Source organism: Microplitis mediator, chromosome 6, assembly GCF_029852145.1.
Source record: "Microplitis mediator isolate UGA2020A chromosome 6, iyMicMedi2.1, whole genome shotgun sequence".
NCBI lineage: Eukaryota > Metazoa > Arthropoda > Insecta > Hymenoptera > Braconidae > Microplitis > Microplitis mediator.
The window spans coordinates 19,229,566-19,254,675 of NC_079974.1; the positions used below are offsets into that span (position 1 = coordinate 19,229,566).

The following is a 25,110-nucleotide window of genomic DNA, read 5'->3' on the forward strand; positions in this document are numbered from 1 at the left end:
ATATATATATATATATAGATATATGCAGATGCACAATAAAATAGAGACAAGTAAAATGATAACAATAAAGTTCTGTCAGACTTAAATGTGAATGACCAGACCTGTGAAGTAAAAATAACAAAAAGAAGTATCATTTAAAATTTATTCGAGAATTATACTTCTAGTTGACTTCATATTTAATTGTAGTATAAAGCACTTCACCATTGAAGTTGTTGATAGTTGAATTAGGCGATTGATTTTTTAGATAATACTTAACTTCATGGTAATAAATTATAGTGCATTAGTAGTTTTAAACTTTAGTACTGTAATTGCTCATTAATTTTTTCGTCCTAAAATAACTTATTTTTACACTGCGAAAGAAAACCAGGGTAAGTCCAAGCAGTGTAGGTGTTAAATTTCAGCACACGGAAAGAAATTTATGGTAACCGTTCCTAGTACGTTTATGAAATATCATCCCATACCGCTTTGGTAATGATTACTTGTAATTATGGGATATAGGCCCATCCTTTCTGGTAAAAGTTCCCATAAATATAGAAACAATTCCCATCATTATGGTAATAGTTCCCACATCGATTCTATTACCTGTGTAAAGCCTATTAAAACTAAGCCTTTAAGTCTTCACGCGTAATAATTTTAGCATAATTATAATTATAATCAACATGTAATGTAAACTCTTTACTATAAATTTATATCATTGTACCAAAAGTGACCCTGTTATTGGCCAATAGGCTGTTGGGTCCATGATAAATATCGCATGTGAAAGAATCATGGTAATGGTTGCCATAATATTATAGTAATCATCATAATATTATGGTAACCATTGCCATAATATATGGTAACCAATACCATAATATTGTAGTAACCATTAATATAACATTATGGTAACCATTACTATGATTCTTTCACATGCGATATTTATTTATTTATTTATTTATTTATTTATAATGGACCCAACAGGCTACTGGCCAATAACAGGGTCACTTTTGGTACAATGATATAAATTTATAGTAAAGAGTTTACATTACATGTTGATTATAATTATAATTATGCTATGGTAATGGTTACCATATAATTATGATGATTACTATAATATATATGGGTACCGTTCCTATAATCACCATTTCAAAAAAACCGGTTACCATGCATTATGGGAACCATTCCCATAATATATTGTAATTGTTACCATAAATTTCTCTCCGTGCACTGAAAGCGGTGTTAAAATCATACCGCCGAAGGTGTAAATATTCTTTATCGTTGTTAAAAAAATTTCCCGGTGTTAAAATATTTTTCGATGTGCAAAATATTTTACTTTGTGAAGTCCATAGCAAAATTACAATTTCCTCCAGATAATATTCATTAAATTTTTATAATTTTTTTATATGTAATATATTTATTTTTCTAATTTCTATAGTGGAATTTTTTTTACACCGATTTAACACCGTCTACACTGGTGTTATTTCATTATGACACCGCGCGGTGTTAAATTCTGTTCATTGATAACAAAAATTTTATGTATAAAAGCAAAGATAATTTTGAATTTATATTTTATTTAAAAAATATATAAGTATTACAATTTTCTTATCTTTATTTACTATATTTCGCTTGATATATTTATTGTCATTTATCATTATTTATGACCCCTTGAGATATCGGGGGATTTAACGAATTAATATATTTATAAATATCTAACTTAAAATAATTTATAATGTGCGTGTAATTATTATTTAACTTATATAAAATATAAAACTGATTTTGATAATTAAAAAAAAAATTCATTGACTTAATATGCAAATAAAATTTTGAAATGGTGTTTCATAAATAGTTTACTAAAAATATTATTTTTTAAATGAAAATCATCAGTGATTAATTTTTGTGATACTATCAGAAGGATTAAGATTTCAATAATCATGCGGATATATCGCTGAGTTAGATATCATTATATTTCTGTAGAAGAATCACGTCAGTTCTTGTGATCATTGGATAATTTTGTAAAGTAAGTTTTTGATTAATGATACTGAAGTTAGCAGACAATTAATAATTTTTGAATTTTTTTTCCACAATTTAAAGTAAAAAAAAAAAAAAAAAAATACACATGTAGAAAATTTAAAAAACCATAAGTGCAATTTTTCAAATTTTTTTTTTTTATAATCTATCATTTTTAAAAAAATTCAAAAATTATCAGACGTCAGTGTCATTTTGATTAATATTTCATTGCGTCAATTATCCTTTTTTTATTTTACAATAAATATTTATAAATTATTTTTGTAATCAAATTATATTTTCAGGTAACACATAAATTATCTTTGAAAAATGAATTTTCATTATATAATATTAGCGACTTTAATTATTGGATGTTTTGGTTTTTCTGAAGCACAAATTCCTCCTGGACAAAATTTCTTTCAATCTTTACCCGAAGAAGGTATTAAATATTTAAATATTTCTATACTGATATATGAGATTGTTATTGAAGGGATTTTCAGACAGTGTCCCCACCCACTTTTTCAAAATATTCAATGGTCTTCAATTTTTGATCACTTGAATTCTATAATGACTCAACTGTCATCCGTATTCAATTTTCTTAATGAATCGAAAAGAAATTGAGGATTAATTGGAAAAAAAGGACAACGCGGTCACAATTTCGCCGAGATATAGATTTTGAAAAAAATTTCTTACTGTTGTTGTTGTTGTAAATTGAGAGTTAATCGAAATTTCAAATTATGAATTTAACATAAAATTTTACTGAAATTTATTAACCAAATTTCGTTTGACTCCTGATTAATATCAACTGCAAGTAATTTTTTTTTTAAATCTATTGCGACTGCGTTGTCCTTTTTTCGATTAATGTCATAATTTTTTTGTCAATTGGTTGATAAAATTTGAATACGGATATGACAGTAAGATCATGGAATATTTTCAAAAAGTTGGGGGTATTGTTTGAAAATGTCCTTAAAAAAAAATTTTAAAAAAGGCGGCTGATTCAAAATTCGGAAACATCATCGCATTTTGCGGAAAAAATTTTGCAAGACTTTATAATGTAAAAATTGTTTTACAAATTTTTTGCTTTATAATGTTTAAAAATTGTATCAGAAAAGTGCGCAAATTGTATAATTTTTCAGATAAACTAAATTCTTTACAAAAGAAAAGTTTCAAGAGTTAGCTCGTTTAGGTCAGCTGTTTAAAAGTTACAGTCCTTCAAAGTTGATTTTGTATAAAATATTAAGTTTGAACGCTTGTCATGTCTTCACTATTGACTTTATGAAAAAAGTTTGTAGAAAATTTTACGCTATAACATTTTCCGCAAACCTATTGCGAGAGTATTATTTTTGTCGGCTGAGATTTATAAGAACTTATCGATTTTATTTATAAATTACTGGGGGTAAAATGGTCAAAATTTCAAATATTTTCTTTCCCGCAATTCTTAAATTTCACGATGAAATAACAAAAATTAATAAAAATATTTATTTTTAGAGAGAGAAGATTTTTTAGTTTACTGTCTTGGAAATATTATTCTTCAAAATTCATCTCTACCACTATCACGTAATCACGATTCTAAATTTCCCGAAGCTCTTGGAATAGAAACAAATTTATTAAAAAAATTTCAAGTAAGTATTCGAGGGCATTCTCAGACTATAAAAGTCATTGAATATTTTTAAAAAGTGGGGGCACTGTCTGAGAACGGCCTTAAAAATCATTTTATAAAAGTTCGTCGTGTCACGTTTTGAAGTTTAGAATAGTCGCCCTTTTTTTAACGATTTTTTTACACGGGTATGAAATTGTAAAATTCAAAAATTATTTTTCAAAAGATGACTTTTAAGTACAACAAAGTTTACTTAAAATTATCTTATCATTAAAATCGAAAGTTACTTTTATATTTTTTCCGAGCCAAGGTATAGGGTATCAATAAGATTTCTGAGGATGTCAACAAATATGACAACTTATAAAAATATCTGGAGGTTGGGAAGAGATACGTTCGTAAATTCTTTAACGCTCCGTTTACTTTTAAAAATTCTCTAAAAGTTATCTCATTGATATCCTGTGCCCTAGTTAGGCGATAATAAATTCAGTATTTAAATAGTAATAATCTACTGTCAATAATATATTTATTACATCAAACATCAGAACAAAGTCCAAAATTTTTTTACTGTTTTACAAATAAAAATTTATTTAAATTCGGGTAATATTGAACTATTTAAATAGAATACTTTAAATACTCTTGAACTTCTGTTATCATCTTATTTATTTCTTAGCATTTTGAACTTGGTTGACTTACTTGTAAATTTTAGTTCAAGTTTTAAGAAGTAAATCTATGGCAACTAAAGTTACTACATCAAACATCAGCCTTAAGGCCTTGATAAATTACATATCACCAGGGTACAGAAGTTTGTGTTCAACAATAAGAATAAAAGAAAAAAATTCCCGCAAATTTCTCTATATCAATACGACGATCGCGAGCAAATTCACGTAAATTAAATTAAAGGATATATTCAAATGTCGAGTGTCATTAAAGCCGTCGAAATAAAGGTTGTGAAAAAAATATATCAATAAAACAATCAGCAAGACAATTAGCAAGACCATCAGCAAAACAATTGTCTTGCTCGTTGTCTTACTGGCGGTCTTGCTAATTGTCTTGCTGGTGGTCTTGCTAATTGTCCTGCTCATTGTCTTGCTGATTGTCTAATTGGCATATTTTTTTTACAACCTCAATGTCAACATTCTTTTATGGCATTCGATATTTGAATATATCTTTTAATTTAATTCACGTGACTTTGCTCGCGATCGTAATTTTGATATAAAGAAATTTGGCCGAATTCTTTTTTTTTATTCTTATTCTAAAGCACAAACTTCTGTACTCTGCATATCACTTAATTTTATCAAAAGTAATTTTCATAAAAAATCAATATAAATCATTGCAGAATTTGAAAACTCCAGATAATTTTACCACAAATCTCTACGATTTGGTAAAATCCCAATACAATATGGATCAGCAGAGCTTGCGGAACTTGATCCTTCTTCGCATGGTTTGTTTATCAAACGGTACCTGCGTCGACATGTCTGACGTCGGTTCAATGTGCTGCCCATTCTAAATAAACAAGATATTGAAAGGTCTTATGGTAAAATAAAATCAAAAACTTGGAAAAAAATTTTTTATATTCGCAACATAAAAATCTACACAACACAATATGAAATGGTTTACAATTAATCGATAATAAATAATAACTAATACAATTAATAAATGTACTTTATATTCTATTGTCTACTTTTTTTTGTTTTCATCTATAGATTGTTATTATTAGACTTTTTTTTGTCATAAAAGACAATAGCCACATTCTGTACCATATACTCCAATGACGGAATAGTTAATAAAAAAATAAAGTGATTTGCATTATTTATTATTTTTTTTATATCAATTATTATTATACCTGCGTGTCTAAACTCGTGAGTACGCAATCAATTTACTTTAATTACAACGGATTTTTTTCTGATGTTAATTATTTAATTAGTTAATTAATCTGCGCAATCATTCTTACATTTTTTCAGATCGAATTCAAAAAAAATATAAATATTAACCTAAAAAAAAAATGTAATTTTTTTGTACGTAAAAAAAAGTTTGACAATAATTTTAATAATTTTAGTTAATAAAAAAATTTACAACAGGTTCGATATCACAACCACAGGAAATACAATCGGTTAATTCGGATTCCTATTGATTACAAACTTACAAGATGAAAATATATAAAATAAAAAAAATAAAGACTAAATTAATCTGTACAAGTAATTATTTAAATAATTAATTAACGAAGAAAAATAGAGCAACATTAATATATTTTTTGGCATCGTTACTAAAACAATAAACTAAATAATAGCACGTACACAAAAATATAATAACTCAACATATAGTTACAATTATTAAAAAAATTACAACTACTAGTGTAGAGATAAAGATAATTTTTAATTTATGATCGCTTGTTTTTTTTTGTTATCAATTTTGTAACCATTTTCACATCATTCAGTAAAAAAAGTATTATAATTTCATTTAATTGACGTTAGTTTAATCAGCCTCTTCCATTCATTCGAAACCTTTTTTTTTTGTTTAAAAAAAAGCGCGGCCTTATAAGTTATTAATTAGATTTATAATTTTTGTTTAGATTCCAAATTTTCGGTTAAGAAAATTTGCTAATTGATAAAGTTACCGAAGTTAAGTTTAAATTTGAGATAAATTTGAAATTTTCGCGGTTTGTTTGTTTCAAAATTCGGAATATTACTTTGTTCGTACCACGAAATTGTTCAATTAATCGAGAAAATGGTCAATGACAATAACAATTATAAGAAATAACCTATTGATTGAATATTGTCAGTTCTATTAATTTACTAATTTAATTTTTTTAATTATCATGTCAAATTTTGAGAAATTAAATTTATTAACCACAAAAGTTGGTTATGTTTATAAATGTATTATTGTTTGACCGCCTTCGGATTTATTCGGCAGTCGCCGACCCTACTCGACTGTCTTCGGATCTATTTGGTAGTTGCCGATTTTATACGACCGTCTTCGGTCATATTCGGCTGCTTTGCCAACCAATAAATTTTCTTAACCTCACGAATACGGTAATTTATTAATCACATCGCAAAAAAAAAATAATATGATATGTTTTGTTTATACAATGAAGCAAATGACACATAATTCTAATTATAATATTAATAAATTTTAAATTAGAGATATATAATTATAATTATTGCTTTAGATAAACCAATGCAGAAGTTTCGAAACAATAAGATTTTTTTCAGGCAAGATAATTTTATAAACTCCTAAAAAAAATTTTAACAGTACAAATATAAAATTGTTTTTTTTGGTCGAAAATATGACACTGACACATTAGATTTAATGATAGCAATAATATTTTAGTACAGCCAACAAATATTAATTTCAGTGGTTTAAAAGTACGATATTCATTGACAGTTATGATATTTCTTTTTTTTCACGCTTAATCAATTAATACAATTAAATCTAATGATATGCCGTTTAAAAAGGCAAGCTAATAGCAAAGATGAATATTTTTAGAATAATTATTATTAAATTCTTGTTTGAGTTTAAATATTATTTACCGCCAATACTGTAAAGAAGTTACCGAATTTACATATTTCAAAAATTACAACTTAATCCTTTGGTATTTAAAAAGTTTATAAATATTTTGTTATTACAATTTATAATTATAAATAAATTGTACACAGAAAAAAAATGATTTCTTGGCGGGAAAATTTTTGCCTGTCCTACACGGAAAGAAGTAGATTGTACTGATTACTGTTCTGCGCAGTAATCGACGAGAGATATAAAGAAAAATACACTTTAATATGACTGGTTCATATTAAAACATGATTGAGTCATTGCTTGACACGTACTATTACTTTTTAAACAGTAACCCGTGCTATGTTACACAGCTCATGAAACATATGACTGGTTACTGTTAAAATAGTCGTCGTTCATAGTTCAAAAGTATACAAACCTTTCAGCACAGTTCTTGTTGCTGTATGGAATACGAACACTTACTATTTAGTGACAGGAATGGTTACTTAGATCTCGTAGATCTCATTAACCTCCAGAACAGTATTCAGCCCTATTCTGACATAAACGGTTACTAACTTCATGTGTCTTTACTATTCTTGACACTATAGACACATATGAAGTGTTCATGTCAGAACAGGACTGAATACTGTTCTGGATGGGTTGTCCCAATGCCTTATTGAAGAACTAACTAACTAGTAAGTGTTCGTATTCTATACAGTAACAAAAGCTATGCTGAGAGGTTTGTTTACTCTTGAACTATGAACGACTATTTTAACAGTAACCAGTCTGTGTTTCATGTACTGTGTAGCACAGCACGGGTTACTGTTTTAAAAATAATAGTACGTGTTAAGCAACGACTCAATCATGTTTCAATACACGGAAAAAACAATATAGTACACGGAGAAAGATGTTGGCTCAAAACCTACCAATTTTTATTATGCTGTGGACCAAACTTAAAACAGGAAAGGAAGCATCCAAAAAATTATTATGCTCATACAAAAAATTATTGTGCTGTATCATAATACTTACTACGCGCGAAACACTTATCGATAAGATTTAATAACAATTACTTCTATACATTATAATAATTGTGATGCGGCATAATAATTTTTACACTGTATGCTATCTAGACTGTATCAACTACTGTCTAGACTATATTCAGTACTGTCAGGGATAGTACTCAGTACTATCTAGAGAGTAGTGAATACAGTCTAGATTGCATACAGTACTGTCTGGAATTTTTCTATTACAGAAAGTACTCAGTACTATCCCAGAGAGTTGCGCTGAAAAAAAAAATTTGCTACCGTAACAAAAGTCAAGATTACGCAGCTATTTGTTAAGATAACAAAACTATCTTGGTTAACGCAACTAAATGACATTTGTTGTGGTAAGTAAAGTGAAGTTGCTGTTTTAACAAATAATGTGTGTTGAGGAAAACTTTTCGGATACGCATAGAATTTTTTACATCTAATACATTGCTAAGGCTGATAGTCAGTATTGGTCATAGGTGTAAACGTGATACTTAGCTCAATTTGGACAGACAGTTATTTTCCAGATAACAATTGTGAACAAATAAATAATATTTTGCTCAACACATTCATTTGTTACAACGGCAACTTCACATTACTTGCCACAACAAATGTCATTTAGTTGCGTTGACCAAGACGGATTTGTTATCTTAATAAATAGCTGCGTAATCTTGACTTTTGTTACGGTAGCAAATTTTTTTTTTTCAGTGTGCCACTACTATATTATTCTTTCCGTGTATGAATCAGTCATGTTAAAATGTATACTTCCTTGATTACTACGCAGAACAGTAACCAGTACAATTTTTTTCCGTGTAGGAAAATTTTTTTTATTTAATAATTCAAAGTTTTTCTCGCTCCAAGAAATATTTTTTTTCTGTGTAATTTATTTTCACAAACACACTTAATAATTCATTCTTATCTCTCGTATAACGGTTTAATTTACAAGTACGATGATTTTTCTATGAATAAAATATTTAATGAAATTTTAATAAATTTAAATCGAAATATTTTTTTTAAAGTTACATGTAAATTTAGTCTCAAAAAATTTAGTTATCGATAGTTTTTATCATCTGGTTTACAGTCGCTTGTGTTATTAATATAATTGACAGTCTTAGATATATGCAAACAAGCAAAAATAAATTACAACCGGCTCAATTTATCTTAATTATCATTTAATTGAATTTCATAAATTTATAATTATAAAATTATTAAAGACAATAAATTACGTAATTACTTTCATTAAATAAAAAATATTGATACTAATTTATTAATTTATTAATTATTAATAAATAAATGTCTATTGTAATTGAGCATGTTAGTGATTATGTAGATAATAAAAAAAAAAAAAAATTTAGAGAGCATTTAAAAATTGAGCCGATTAATTACACCTAAGATCTAATAAAAAAGTTATTGCTCTACAAGTTATTGATTGCCAAAAAAGCAAAATTTATTCTACGAGAAAATATATATAATATTTAGTAAAATAAAATTCCTGACTATTAAATGATAAAAATAAATAAATAATAAATGAATTTTTTATCTCAATAAATCTGGCAGTGTTATCTATTAATTTATGATGTCAATTAAATTAAATTATATAAAGTATATGAATTTTTAAATTAAATACGAGAGAACATAAAAGTTACTAATATAAATTAATACGTAATAATTTAGGCTCTCGCAAAGCTATTAGCACACACATTGTGATACATAGCACTGCTTTTAATGTTTATAATAAGCAAATTATTTTATTTTCGTTATTAATTTTTAATTTAACTTTTTTACGGCGCACGCGTTGGCAATATCATGAAATATCAAGCATCAAGTATATTATTATTATTATTTGTATGAGCTGTATGTGAAAATTATGATAACTTAACAAAAAATAATAATTCACTCAAAAGACATGAGATTTGCGGGAATAGGTTTTTTATCAATCACTCCTCTTACAATCGCGCGAAGTTCTTTCACCCATTGCTCTGCGTATTCACTTGATCCAGCACGAAATTTATAGACATTGCCTGCAACAAATCATTTGTAACTCAAGTTAAATAAATTTCTTTAACTCTATGTAGGATCGTAGAATATTTTAAGTACGCGCGTATGTGTTTTTTTTTATAGATTCTAAGTATTGGTTTATTTTATTTTATTTTAGAAACTTTCACTAAAAGACACTTAAGTAATAAATGTAAGAGTATGATTTATGGGATTATACTTAGGGATTAAGATTTTAAAATTTGTGTTTATGAGTAAACTCTTAACATCTGTTGTTTTATTGCAGTGCAAGAAAAGAGCCAAGGGTCCCAAAGAAATAACAGTGTGAAAAAAGCGATTGCTGGGTCTTGGATCTTAACTAAATTTGAAATGTAGGTCTGTAAGTTGTAGTCAACTGAGAAGGTCGCATAAGTATTTTATGTATTTCATCTCTATGTCCAATTTAAATAAAATTAAGAATTAACAATATACACTCTCATAATTAATAAGACTACTATTCCCTACATGGTGCCGCGACTATTAAACTGAAGACAGTTCAACCGAGGACACTTCAACCGAACGACAGTTCAACCTAGCGACATTTCAACCGACAAAAAATCCCTGATAAGAGGGCACCTAAATAAGGGGGTCCAGGTTATTTTCAGTTGAAGTGTTACTAGGTTGAACTGTCGTTCGATTGAAGTGTCGTTTGGTTGAACTGTCTTTGGTTTAATTATTACAGAACTTCCCTACATCTATATATTTAGTATATATTTAAAAATAATATTAGTAATTATAAAATTTTTTTCTTTGAATATTCAGTCTCTTGTCTAGTCTCGAGAGTACAGAAGCCCGAGCTCTGGTTTAGATTTTCTATGGGATTTTCATAGAATTTCTTGGTATCAAAAAGTCTTCTGCAAGAACACTAGCACATAATACGGTCATGACGGAAGTCGTAGCATATTTAAAAAAAGTGGGGGTGGAGGCACTGTCTAAAAATGGCCTTAAGCATTAAATCAAAATATAAATTACCTTTATTAGGATCAGTCAATAGAAATGTGTCTCGATGAAATATACTGTCACCATACTCAACAATCCAACCTAATATAGATACCATTTTATATGGCTCACGTTTAAAATCTGATCTATCACATCTGAAAATAAAGATAAAAAAAATTATTTATTTATACATATAAATATATACATATACATATATATTTATATTATAATTTTATAAACTAATGTCAATGTACCCGCTACAGGTAATCTTTAAAATTGAAACAGTCACGCAGCTGTCTAAACTAACTCGTGACTTTTTAAAATCAATAATTAACTTACATTGTATGTATTTATACAAATAAAATTTTAATAATTTATACATTTTATTGATAATATCAATTGCCAAGCAAATGTAAAAATTAAATTTTACATTTTTTATTACATAATTTTTCAATTTTTTGGCATAAAAGTTCATTGAATTGATTTTTTAAAAATATCAATAATGAGACAAAATTTTACAAATATAAATTTTTAAAAGTAAATTTGAATATTTGATGGTTTTTTTTTATTAGTGACCGGATTATCTTAATACAAATATTCTGCTTGATACAAAAAAAAAAGTGTTTACTTTTGCTTTACTTTTAAAATTTAATTCGCAAAAGCTTAAATTCAAAAAGGAGATTAAATTTTTTTATTTCATAGAATTTCTACCAACCTACAAAAGATAATAAATTTTTATGATTTTTTAGAGGTGTAAAAAATTGTATCCTTTCAAATGAAAAAAAAAAAAAAAAAAAAAAAAAAAATTAACGAGTAGTTTCATAAATTTTTTTGTACACTCATCCGATTATCTGAAGCTTAACAAAAAAAAATTTAATACTAACAGAAAATCTTTAGTACTCGTGACTTTTGTAGGGTATTGAACATTTGTGTGCATGAAAAATATATATAGGAAAATAAAAAATTTAAATTTACCCTTTGAAACATTTCGGGGAAAAATATACGATCGACGTCGTCCACAATTGGATCCAATATCTCTGCCAGGTGGAGACGGCGGGTTTTTTACCATCTCTTAGAACAACTTTGCGTCTCAATGACCCTTGCATTGAACATCGTGGTTCCATTACACCATCAATTTCACAAGGTAAAATAGGAAGTGTACTAAAGTTTAAAAATAAAAATTAATAGATGACATTTTTTAAATATTCAAAATTTTTACTCAACACATTAATGTCTAAAATTACATCAGTGTAAAAAAAATTCGTTCAAAAAAAGTTCGACATGTGGAACTTCTTAACTTGAGACAGATTTCTAATCTACTTCGAGTGAAACTTTTGTGATTTTGATAGTAAACAAAAAAAAGTTTATCGAAGATTTTATATGAGCGAATTTTGAGTAAAAAAAAATTTTTTAAAAGACATTTGTAAAAACTTTTTACTCTCGTTCCGAAAAAGTTCTCGTAAGAATAAAAAAAAATTCTCAATTTGAGGTTTTTGAACTTTTTCGGAACCAGGGTAAAATTTACCCTAAAATCCTAGATAAACTTTTTATTTTTACTATCAAAATTAAAAAAGTTCTAGTCTATATCAAGTTTAAAAGTTCCACATATTGAGAAATCATTCCTGGTTTCGGTCATAAAGATGTGGGAGGAACTACAAAGTGGAATTGTAAATTCAAGCAGCTTGGAAGGGTTTAAAATCAAAGTCTTCGACTATTTGTTAAACGGACTATTAATATAAATTGTCTGATGGTGCTCAGCTTAAGATCATTAAGATTACTAAATTATTCTGTTATTTTTTTTTCTTTCTATTATAAAAGTGCTCAGGAATTTTGTTAATTATAATATTATTAATTTATTGAGGAATCGTGACAGTAAATATTTAGTTAGATCTTTTGTATAGTGAAAGGCGTTTTGAGTTGAATCTATCGTATATTTCATTCTATACTTTATAATTATGTTCATTATTATGTACTCTCATTTTTTACTTAGTATTAGGGGTGTGCGAATAGTTCGAATTATTCGAATCACTCGAATTTTTCGAATAATCTGAATTCAAACCAAATAATAAACTAATTATTAAATTAAAGAAGAATTCGTATTCGTCGTAATGATCAACATTTTTGACTTCCCGCTAAGAAAATTGTAAATTTTCAAAAATTTGGAAAGTTATTGGTTTCGGTCCGATTTTCGAAAATCGAATTTCTAAGAGATCTTGCAGACTGTCTGACATGCAAAAATTTAATAGTATATTAAATCGGCTTCGCCTCGGCCAACAATTACATGTGATCTGAGACATTTCTTACTTTACTTCTGTAGGTGTGTAATATACTATTGTCGTGTAGCATGTTTTATTTAATTTATGTAGAATTTTCGAATCAAAATACGAAATTTACCTTTTCATTCCGGATGACACTTTTCTTACAATAAAATTTTTATTATTTTAGTAATGAATTCTATGGAAAAAAATATTCAAATTGAGTCAAATACACTCGAACAAGATGATACTGAAGCTAGCAGACGTCTAATAATTTTTGGATTTTTTTTTTAGACGATAAACCATAAAAAAAAAAATATTTGAAAAAATTGCACCTGTAGTTTTTTAAATTTTCTACATGTGCATATTTTTATTTCATTTTTTTGCAATTGATTTGGTGAAGAACGAAAATTCAAAAATTTGTAAATGTCTGCTAACTTCAGGATCATCGAACAAGACAACTTTTCCATCGAAATCGATTAATTTAAGAGCACAAGACAATTATTTGAACTATTCGAATAATTTGAATTAGCCGAATTTCGAAGCGAATAATAAAATTCGATTCGATTCGATTCGAATGATATTCGCACACCCCTACTTAGTATTTAATTTAAAAATATTATATACTGTATTATGTACTTGAAATTTGTCATTTGGCCTGTGCCTTGGCATAATAAAACATCAATCTAATATTGAACTTTTTTTGAATTTTTTTTACACGGGTGAGGGCAAATACGATACTTAGATTTCTACAAATTATTAAAATCAAATTCGAATAAAATTACCTGACACGAGAAAGTAAGCTACAGTCGTCATTAAGTGAATCAACAGGAGTCTCTGGTGAATTCTGATCAATATCAACAGTCGGTGATACCAAATGAGGCTCTTCTAGTACTGAATCATCTAGTAGATGACGAACAGTCACTTGACTTGTTTCCACAGGTGTTACGTTTGATTTACCAAATATACTGAAAATACAAATATATAAATTTTAATAATATTTATTGTAGATTAGATATTATTTATCAATACAATTTAATGATTACTATAAATGATATTGTCATGCATTGGGATGACAAGCATTTAATAGATTTTATTTCGCTTCCACGTTCGATAATGGACGTTCAAGACAATACTTTCGTTATTTTATTTAGATAATTAATAACAAGCACTATTAATTAATAAAATAAATAAAATCCTATCATATATATTTTGTATTCTATTTAAAAATTTATAACATGCTAAATAATAATTTATTATAATGATCCTGATATTAGCGGATGAGTAACAATTTTTCAAGTTTTTTTCAACTAATTAAGGCCATTATCAGGCAACCCTCCCCCCCCCGCCTTTTTTAAAAATATTCAATGACTTTCAATTGTAATGACCGTATTCAAATTTTGATGATTAATTTTTAAAAAATTTTAAGCATTAATTGAAAAGAGGGATACGCAGTTACAAGTGTGGGGGAGGGGGGGGGGGGGGGGTAATGTCTGAGGCCTTTAATTAAAAAAAAAAAAACTGCATGTAGAAAATCAAAACAACTATACGTGTAATGAACTGAAAATTTTTTTTCTATAATTCGTCATTTCGAAAAAAATTCAAAAATTATTAGACGTCGGCTAAATTTAGTATCATTTATTGTAATTAACTTAAACGAAAATATTGTCAATTTTTACCTATGAAAAATTTTTACCTATTAAATAATAATTTAGAAATTATAAAATAACGAAAATAAATTACCCGAGTGAAAAAAATTTTCGTTCATAATGAATTTAGATTTGAATTTCATGACGAAACTCAGAACGTGACACAAATACGTACCTGACGATCGGAACGTTTTTCCCGGAATGAAATGAAAAGTAAAAACCTCTACTGGATCTAGATTTCTGAAATGTTTCGCACGTCAGCCAAAAATTTCAGGTCACTCCTAACTACTTCTTAAGTCACGTTTGAAGTCAAATTACATAAATTTTTTTTATTTTCGTTGCGCGAAAAACGTTCCGATCTTCAGGTACACACAAGTATGACTTTCATCATGAATTTACTCCAACTTTTCGTCTAGTAAATCAGTACCAATTATAAAACTAATTTATTACGTCTTTGAATTGGACTTGGGATGATTTCGATAGAAACTTGCCTGAATTAAACCTTTTGTAAAATTTATCGATTCAGAAATTACCAATAAACTTCTTTTATCAAATGCTTGATTTACGTAAATCAGTTTCGATTGAAAAATTAATTTAGTAAATGAACTTTGGATCACTTGGATTTAAATTTTACTGTCATAATTTTGACGTGATTAAAGTTCTTGATACAAATTCATGATGAAAGTCATATTTGTGTCACAATCTGAGTTTCGAGATTAAATTTATATTTAAATTCATTATGAACATTTTTTTACACGGGTATAAAATTAATCATCTTCGATACACAAAGTGTGTAGTAAATTATAATTAAAAATTAATCACATGCAGAGTCTACATAATCCACGATGCCTCGATCCAAGGTGCCATAGACATGATGATAATAATAATAATCTTATCATAAAGCCAATCACTAATAATAATAATAATAATAATAACAATAATAATAATAATAATTTGATTAACGATAATAATAAAAGTATAAATCGTTCACTAAAATAATGTTATTGAATCCCTAAAATTCATGATCCTGGTACGGGACTCACCCAGAAGTTCCAAAGCTAGTTCCATATCGGCCTCCTTGCTTATGGAAGTTGCGTGGAAGGCTCGTGCTACGAAATCTGACAGAGCCATAATAAAGCCATAAAAAATCACAGGATTTCTCTTTTTTTTTTAGTATTAAAATATTGCAATTAAACCAAACCCTTTTTAGTATTAATTATTAATCTAAACTGTCACCTTTTTTTTACTTGATCTATTACTTTTATGATTAAGAATAATCTTTACTTACTTTGTTCCTAAACTTCGACATTTACGATGACCAGGGACAAATTTATTCGCAGCTGAGGCTGCGTGTAATCTCAAAGATCCCGCGCAACCACGTGCTGGAGACAATGACAGTGCAGCTACACCTGTTACAACATCGCCCACGGACTCTTTACTGCTGCTTGATGAAGCGACCGGTGAGTTGGGCTCAAGTTTTATTGACAATCTTAAGAAATAAAATATAGAAATATTAATAATTATTATTGTTATTACAAAACATTTTTTTTTTTTAATGACAGTAAAATATTTAAAAATAAAGTCTAAGACCCAATTATTGACAGTTTATTATATAGTTTTTTTAAATATTTTTAAAAGTAAATAAAAAAAAAATCGCGGTCTTAAAATAGCGCAGAAACTGTCGATTCAATAGAAGTCATATGACGTGTCAATAATTAGTAAACGTGATTAATCATAAACAATATTTTAATCTTATCAAAATATTTTATTTATCAGCCGTAAAAATTATTTATTGAAATACGAGATGTATAAAATAAGATAATTTGACCGCAAAAATTGACATTTCCTTAATTAGCGGAAAGTCGCATTCAATTTTCTCAGAAATTTGGTAGCAAAAATTGACATTCTATTAGTTAACGGAAAGTCGTCTTTAATTTCCTCAAAAGGTTGCGGCAATAGATTGTCGCTAACTTTCAAGGAAAGTTGGTAACGACTTGTAGTCAACAGTACAAAAGCTGAAAGTTGCCGTCAACATGATCGCAACTTATTGACACCAACTTCCTGACAAGAAAGTCCTGCTATCGTGTGTATGTCTAACATATTTTTTAGCGTCAATAATTCGAGCTTTTACTTCAGTACTATAAATTAATAAATAATTAATTACTTGAAATGATCATCTTCTAAAAACTTTTGCAGTTCTTCAATATAACGGACATTATTTAAATATCTTTGGACATCAGGTAATGGAATTATCCCAGGATATTCACTTGCTTGAAAAACTGTCACTCTTGTTAATACAGTATTCATTTTTATGGCACGCTGATGATTTTCATTGTTCTGTAATTCAAATTAAATTTATTCATTTTATATATTCATATATTTATAATAATAATAATAATAATAACAAGGTCCAGGATTTTTGCTTTTATTTAAAAATAACAATTAATAATTAATGGTATCAAATTTTGAAATTACAGTGGCAATATTGGCCGTATAAAAAAATTTTTCAAATAAAAGTTGTAGGAAATTTTATTTTCTAGAGAAAATATCTCTTATGATTTTTTTATACGACCAATTTTTGCACCGTAATTTCAAAATTAAGATTATCATAATTAACAAAAATTTGAATTATTCATTATAAGTCAGAATTTTGGAATTACGATGAAAATATTGGTCGTATAAAAAAATCATAAGAGACATTTTCTCCAGAAAATAAAATTTTCTACAACTTTTATTTTAAAAATTTTTTTATACGACCAATATTTTCACCGTTATTTCAAAATTAAGATTATCATAATTAAAAACTTGAATTATTCATTATGAATCTAAATTTTGGAATTACGGTGAAAATATTGGTCGTATAAAAAAATCATAAGAGACATTTTCTCTAGAAAATAAAATTTCCTACAACTTTTGTTTGACAAGTTTTTTCATAAGACTAATATTTTCGCCGTAATATTAAACATTTGAACCATTCATCTCGAAGTTACGGCAAAAATCTTGTCCCTAATAATAACTATGACGTACTTTAGATGGTGGATGAGCCATATCAATGTATACAAGATCAGTAAGGAATAAACCGAGATAAGGAATGCATGGTAATTTAAGTGTCTCCATATGTTCACGTAAATTAGTCCAATTATTTTTATCACTAAATACTTCAGCAAGTTTATCAAATGTACATTTATCTTTTTTCGAAATACATGCCCAAGTTTTATTGAGCCTGAAAAAAATAAATAAAACAATTAAGTAAATAATTAATCAATTAGTAAAAGCAATCTAAAAATACCACATAATTACAATGAGTCATTCTACTTCGTTACCTATATATTGGAGCACTTTGTAGACCGGATATAATAGCAAATAATGAATGCATATTATTCAAGTCGTATAATTTCTTAGCGACCCGAATAAAGTGCGCAATCATTTCCGATCTCTGTTTGGGCGTTGAAAAATTAAGAATTTCCTGGACTGTCCAAAAACTGACATGATTAAATCGTCGAGTAAATGCCACGACATTTGGAGCAACAAGAAGTTTATTTTTTTTATTCCACGAGCAACTCGACAGCTCTTCAGGTCTTATTGCTTTGAAAACACTCAAGTCTAAGAGTGTTAACTGGGTTGCAAGATCTTCTGGTGGAATTCCAGTCGCCACAAGTGGTTCGGATCCATGCAATGTCGTATTACATCGTCCTGGTAATGAGTTTGACTTACTTGCCAACGAATTGCTGTTAATTAAAACGTTATTTCATTGTTACTGTTACTAAATTAATTATTGACTATCAATAGACAGAGAAAGTTAAGTGTACGTTATTGTCGACATATATTTCAGCTAAATTAGCCAATAATTAGTTTGAATAGTAATAAATTAATAATAAAAATAGTTGTTGCTTTATTGACCAACCCATAATTATCATAGGAATGTTGAGTTGGTGGTGTCAGCTCTGAGTATTTCCGGTACGGCCGATATTTTTCTTTGTGTTCTTTACGGTCCTTGTAATTTTTATCGCCTTGGTTCATGTCACCAGGTAACAAGTTACCACTGAAGGAGTTAGTATCATTGGCAAAATATTTATCCTGACAATTCAAAACAAAATAAAACTCACTAGTAACTAATTTATGCAAGCGGTTAATTACGACAATTAATTGTTATTTTAAATATAATAAATGCCTTGTTAATTTTTAATTTAATAACAGAGTTGCTTTTTTTTACAGTGAAAAATTAGCGGAGTGAATCCGGAGTAAATAAGGAGCGGATGACTGTTTCTTTATTTAATCTCCTCAGAGTGAAATTGACTCCGAAGGGGAGTTAAAACAAACTCACTATTTACTCCGCATACAGATTGATTTTTTTTTAAATCCAGAACTCGGAGTGACAGTCACGTAATCACTCCGAATTCACTCCTAATTTTTTACAGAGTAGTTATGTTTCTTTTAGAAGAAGATCTCATGTCGCAATTTTAAAAGAATTTTGCCCTAATATGATTTATTTTGTCAAAAAATGCCATATTCAAAAATTTGTATATGTATGTACAGTCCAGTCGCGTTATAAGTCCGCCGACTTATATTTCTTGGAAGACATTCCCCTTCTGTAACTACGAAAATAATCATGTACACACTTACACGGTTGCAAAGTAGGGGAAGTGAGTTACGACGTTCAACTGCTGAGCAGAAGTGGGGGTACAGAAATTCTTAGAATTATATTCCCCTACACCCCTGTAGGCGGACTTATAACGCGATTCGACTGTATATATGTGATATGGCGCGAGATATCAAATGGATGCTGGCTACAATTATTATCGGATCTTAATGAAACTCGGTACACTTTTTCTTGGGGAAATTACCTTGATCAAGTTCGAAGATGAGCAAAATCGATCGAATAGTTAAGAAGATGTGAGAGTTTGAATTTTTTTTTGCTTTTCGTAAAAATATCATTTTTTACTTTATTCTTAAATAACTTTTGAACCGGAAGCGATAACTTAATTTCGTAAAATGAATTTTGAAGTTCGTGAAATTTACTTTGATTTTCACTCCATAACTTTTGTTTTACAAGTTTCTTATAACAAATTAATAATCTCGAATTTTTACAAGAAATTAATAAGACAATTTCTTATAAAATAAGAAAAATTTCCGCAACTTTTAAAATAATCGATCGAATTGACTCATCTTTGAATCCAATTGAAATAATTACCCAAAAAATAAGTATGAAATTTCATAAATAAGAAATATACTTTTCCATTCCGGGTATGGTCGGATGACACATTTTTAAAATTATTATTTGTGTCTTTTTTTTGTATGTAAATATTAGTTTGTCCCTTTGGATTTAAAAGTTTGTTGATGTTCAGAATATTTAAGACATTAATAATTAAACATCAGCTTATTTTGTTAATAATAAAATATATGACATTTAAAAAAATGATTTAAAATAAAAAATATTTAAATGTGTTAATACGCAGCTTAAATAATATTAAAATAGAGGAATTATTTATCGAGCTTAATAAACTTTAGTTGCCATGGATTTACTTCTTAAAACTTGAACTAAAATTTACAAGTAAGTCAACCAAGTTCAAAATGCTGAGAAATAAATAAGATGATAACAGAAGTTCAAGAGTATTTAAAGTATTCTATTTAAATAGTTTAATATTACCCGAATTTAAATAAATTTTTATTTGTAAAACAGTAAAAAAATTTTGGACTTTGTTCTGATGTTTGATGTAATAAAAATATTATTGACAGTAGATTATTACTATTTAAATACTGAATTTATTATCGCCTAACTAGGGCACAGGATATCAATAAGATAACTTTTAGAGAATTTTTAAAAGTAAACGGAGCGTTAAAGAATTTACGAACGTATCTCAAGTCCAACCTCCAGATATTTTTATAAGTTGTCATATTTGTTGACAACCTCAGAAAATCTTATTGATACCCTATACCTTGGCTCGGAAAAAATATAAAAGTAACTTTCGATTTTAATGATAAGATAATTTTAAGTAAACTTTGTTGTACTTAAAAGTCATCTTTTGAAAAATAATTTTTGAATTTTACAATTTCATACGCCTGTAAAAAAATCGTTAAAAAAAGGGCGACTATTCTAAACTTCAAAACGTGACACGACGAACTTTTTTAAAATTATTTTAAGGCCGTTCTCAGACAGTGCCCCCATTTTTTTAAAATATTCAATGACTTTCAATTGTAATGACCGTATTCAAATTTTGATAATTAATTTAAAAAAGTTCAAGCATGAATTGAAAAAAGGGATACGCCGTTACAATTTCGCCGAGATGAATTAAAAAAAAATATTTACAGTTGATGTCAATTAGAAGTTAAATGAAATTAGAAAAAAAGTGGAATTTGCGAAATATTTAATTTACACCCATCAGTGAGTAAAAAAATTGTTGTTAGTTAATTGTAAACTAATAGACAATAAAATTATTTATCAATTTTATTATCAATTCTATCGACTAATTTAATATTCTTTGAAAGTTCATTTACTTGTTTATTCAAACAGCTTTCGCCAATTTCAAGGCCGTTGGAAAAATATAATTTCAAAAGAGACAATAATTGCAGTCTGGATAACAGATGTACAAATTATGTATAAAAAAAAATAAGACTCAAATTCGAAGATAAAAGTCTTTTAAAATAAAATTAATTAAAATACTTAGACAATTAGTGTTACAAAAATAAACAGCACTACATTTAATAGATAATTGAAGTGAATTAATATTTATTTAAACGATAAAATATCCTTGTAACACTTGTGTAAAAAAATAAACGTTTCTCAAGTAGCAACTCTGTATAAAATTTTTCCAAGCAATAAAGATTAAAACTCGAAGCAAAGTCACAATAAAATCAAACTAATATGAGTGAATGTAACTGACAGCAGTTTTTTAAATTTTTGAATACAAAAATATGAGTAGAAAAAATGCGTATTTAGAAAATTGAAAAATCAACGCGCGTATTTTTTTAAATTCTATTATTATTCAAAATTTATAAATTATCTCCTATCTACTACATTCACATGAGTGCGAATTCTATGTGACAGCTGTCAATTTTTTGAAAATTATACAATAAATAAATAAAAATAAAAAAATGCGTATTTAGAAAATTGAAAAATCAACGCGCGCATTTTTTTAAATTCCATTATTATTCAAAATTTATAAATTATCTCATGTCTGCGAATTCAATCTGACAACTGTCAATCTTTTAAAAATTATACAATAAATAAATAAAAATAAAAAAATGCGTATTTAGATAAATGAAAAATTAGTACGCGCATTTTTTTACTAAATTAATTTATTTATAAAAAATTCAAAAACTGTTTCACGTCTGCTACATTGACACTCATAAATAAATATTTAAAAAACAATAAACATAAAGAAAAAAATAATTACTTTTGATCCTTTGTGTGAAGAAAAAAATTCACCAGACAAATCGTGGGATATCGACGTATAATGCATCTCAACCATGCAATTCCGTTTCGTAAAAGTCGCATCACATGTTTTATTTCTTTGCCCACTTGTTTATATTTTTATTTATAATTTAATTATTTATTTTTATCACTATTATTGTGATTATTTAATCTAGTATTTATCTCTCTATCCTTTGATACCAAGCATAAATACCTGCAACACATTTTACACAAAACAAATATATTAATGCGACATATTTACATATATAAACAACAAAAATTTATGTTTACATCATAATTATATAATTATATTATTACTCATACAATTCTTTACTCCAGAAATAAATAAACAACCGCGTAAAAATATTTTTAACCTTGAAAATGTTTTTCTATTTTTAAAATCATTCAGCTTTTAACTAAAACTTAATCCTCCTCCAGAAATTTAAAAATTAAAAAAAATATTCATTCTTTTTAAATAAAACGTCATAGAATTAAAAATAAACTTCACGCATTAATTACGTTTTAAAAATAAATTAATAATTATCATATCAAAGCAAATTAAATAACACAAATAATAATTAATACCACAAAAAACTGTCATTAATAAATAAATATATAAATAATTATTACCAAATTTAAATAAACAAATTCAAATAATTTTTCTAGGTTAACAAACAAAAACACTGAGAAAACTGCACACTTGTTTTATATTTACCCGAAATACTTAGTCTTTATAAATTAACTGATGATTTTTAAATTAAAAAAACTTCAATTAACTGATAAATAAAAAAATATATATTAATTTAAGTCACATTTAATATTTATCCGGTTTAAATAACGTCACTCTTCCTTTCCGATATGCGTCTACGCTCGAAATAAATCCAAACAACTAAAATTTATGTATATATGTAATATATGTATAATGTAATAAATATATATGTATATATATGTGTAAACGAGTGTTGACTTGTGTTAATACTAAGTGACGACATTAAATAAGATAGAAAAAAAAACTCGCTGCTGATTGACGTACAACGGGAGTAAAACAGAGTCGCCAATAAAATTTCCCCTTCTACTGAAACTGATTATATTATTATGACAAAAGTCATGAACATTTGTATTGTTGTGCACTTGAGACTTTATGTGTATATATATAGGTATACATATGTATGTAAATGAATGACAATTAACTAAATATTGAATTTCGACAGTTGATTTAATTCTTGGTCTTGGTCTTTATTTGAATTTTTGAATTTAAAATGTCTAGATATTATTTTAGATGATGGAAATAAGCCTGGCAACTGCATGAATTTTAAATAAAATATAAAATCTGATGAAAGATTTAAGATAAGAGTAAATAAAAATAAATAAACAAGGAAAAGTAAATGATAAATTATTTAAATTGGTGCAATCCCTTGACTTTTGCATTTATTTCATTGAAGCAGCTGCGTCAATAATGTGTCCATGTGTGTGCATACATAATAACTTGGTTACAATATAAATCAAATAAAAAAATGTACAGTTTATGAACACGAGAGAAGATAATTATATTTTATTGTTTTTTTAATAGTGTTGGTAAAAAGACTGACGTTTTTGCCGTCCGTTGAAACTGGGTTGGATTTTTCAGTGAGAGGTGGCGCTAGAAGTGTCAAAGGATTTTCAAAAAATACTTTGAACACTGGCCAGGTGTGGGTTCGAATCCCGGTGAAGTCGAAATAATTTTTTGCATAGAAAGAGTGAGGTCTTTTGGACCTGAGATTCGTTCTGCCGCCGATTTTTGAATTCGATCGGGTTTCAAGTGAATTTGGTTTGGTTTAAAAATTTTAAATTTTAAATTTAAATGGAAGTTGAATTAGAATGTTGGCTGAATATGGGATTGCCCGAGGCCTAATAATATATACATGAAAAAAATATATGTATTTTTTTATTTATTTTGAATTATTTATAAATTTTATGGGATTTAAATTTATGTAAAAATAGGAAAATTTATTTGTGAAGAAGATAAGAATTATTTTTGTATGATAATTTTTTAACGAGTGTTTTTTTTTTGCTGAAACAAGTATTTGAATAAAAAATTAACGTGGGATGAATACGAAAAATGATTTTTTCTTTACTGTAAATCTTTTTTGTACAATAGTATGATATATATTTTTTTACTGTCTGGAATTTAAGAATTTAAGGAACGCGAATTTTAATTTGAATTTGTAATTTTATAAAAGCATTTGTATTCATTCGCGGTTTTTTTTTAAATTTGCCATAAACTATGATCCTGAAGTTTGTAAACAATAAACAATTTTCGGATTTTTTTTCAAGTAGATAAAAAAAAGATTAATTTCATATCTTAAATTTTGATTTTGATAAATTTCATGGCTGCCAAATGAAACTTTAATTATTTTGTGAACTAATGTCACTAAACTCGGCTTACATAATAAAAAATATTGAATTAAAATTTTTTCACAAGTGTTATATGAACCTCATTACCTTGTGTTTATATTATCTACATACATAAATTAACATTGTTAGCGAATCATTAATAAAATATAAAAAACTAAAGCAGTATCTATACGAGTGTATATTAGATAATACGAGTCAAATATTTCTTTAAGTGAATCACTGATTCAAATAAAAACATTTATAATTTATAACAATAGTGTTGATGATAAATAACATTTAGATTATCTATTTATTTTTAAATAATCATTTATTTGTATATTTTTTATTCAATAAAAAG

At 27.1% G+C, this 25,110-nt stretch overlaps 2 protein-coding genes and 1 long non-coding RNA gene across 7 annotated transcripts in view; 2 read left to right on the forward strand and 1 right to left on the reverse strand.

The window, feature by feature from the left end:
- The window catches only part of LOC130670225 (uncharacterized), a 94,508-nt gene extending 83,044 nt beyond the window's left edge, over positions 1 to 11,464 (forward strand). The window contains exons 3-4 of one of the 2 annotated variants that reach the window (XR_008990331.1): positions 10,373 to 10,457; positions 10,888 to 11,464. This is a non-coding gene — a long non-coding RNA (uncharacterized LOC130670225). Of the gene's footprint in view, positions 1 to 10,372; positions 10,668 to 10,887 lie in introns of those variants that run through there. The other variant, XR_008990330.1, reaches the window with a different exon arrangement.
- On the forward strand, positions 1,775 to 5,383 carry LOC130670223 (uncharacterized). The gene is made up of 4 exons (XM_057473519.1): positions 1,775 to 1,993; positions 2,286 to 2,419; positions 3,469 to 3,602; positions 4,914 to 5,383. The coding sequence occupies exons 2-4, from the start codon at positions 2,311 to 2,313 to the stop codon at positions 5,082 to 5,084; spliced, it is 414 nt and encodes a 137-aa protein (XP_057329502.1). The 5' UTR covers positions 1,775 to 1,993; positions 2,286 to 2,310; the 3' UTR covers positions 5,085 to 5,383.
- LOC130670218 (ras-specific guanine nucleotide-releasing factor RalGPS2-like) lies at positions 5,332 to 23,421 on the reverse strand. Of its 4 annotated transcripts, none has more exons than XM_057473505.1 (12): positions 23,095 to 23,413; positions 22,363 to 22,593; positions 18,873 to 19,045; positions 18,292 to 18,696; positions 17,996 to 18,191; positions 17,133 to 17,305; positions 16,257 to 16,457; positions 16,012 to 16,086; positions 14,105 to 14,287; positions 12,040 to 12,225; positions 11,098 to 11,219; positions 5,332 to 10,112 (listed from the first exon to the last, which is right to left on the reverse strand). In XM_057473505.1, exons 2-12 carry the CDS (start codon positions 22,435 to 22,437, stop codon positions 9,985 to 9,987), a joined length of 1,917 nt encoding a protein of 638 aa, XP_057329488.1. In that variant the 5' UTR covers positions 22,438 to 22,593; positions 23,095 to 23,413; the 3' UTR covers positions 5,332 to 9,984. The 4 variants fall into 4 exon arrangements, with proteins under 4 accessions (XP_057329488.1, XP_057329487.1, XP_057329490.1 ...); XM_057473504.1 differs by having other exon boundaries at positions 23,010 to 23,413; XM_057473507.1 differs by lacking the exon at positions 18,873 to 19,045 and having other exon boundaries at positions 23,010 to 23,421.
- Between the last annotated feature and the right edge of the window lie 1,689 nt (positions 23,422 to 25,110).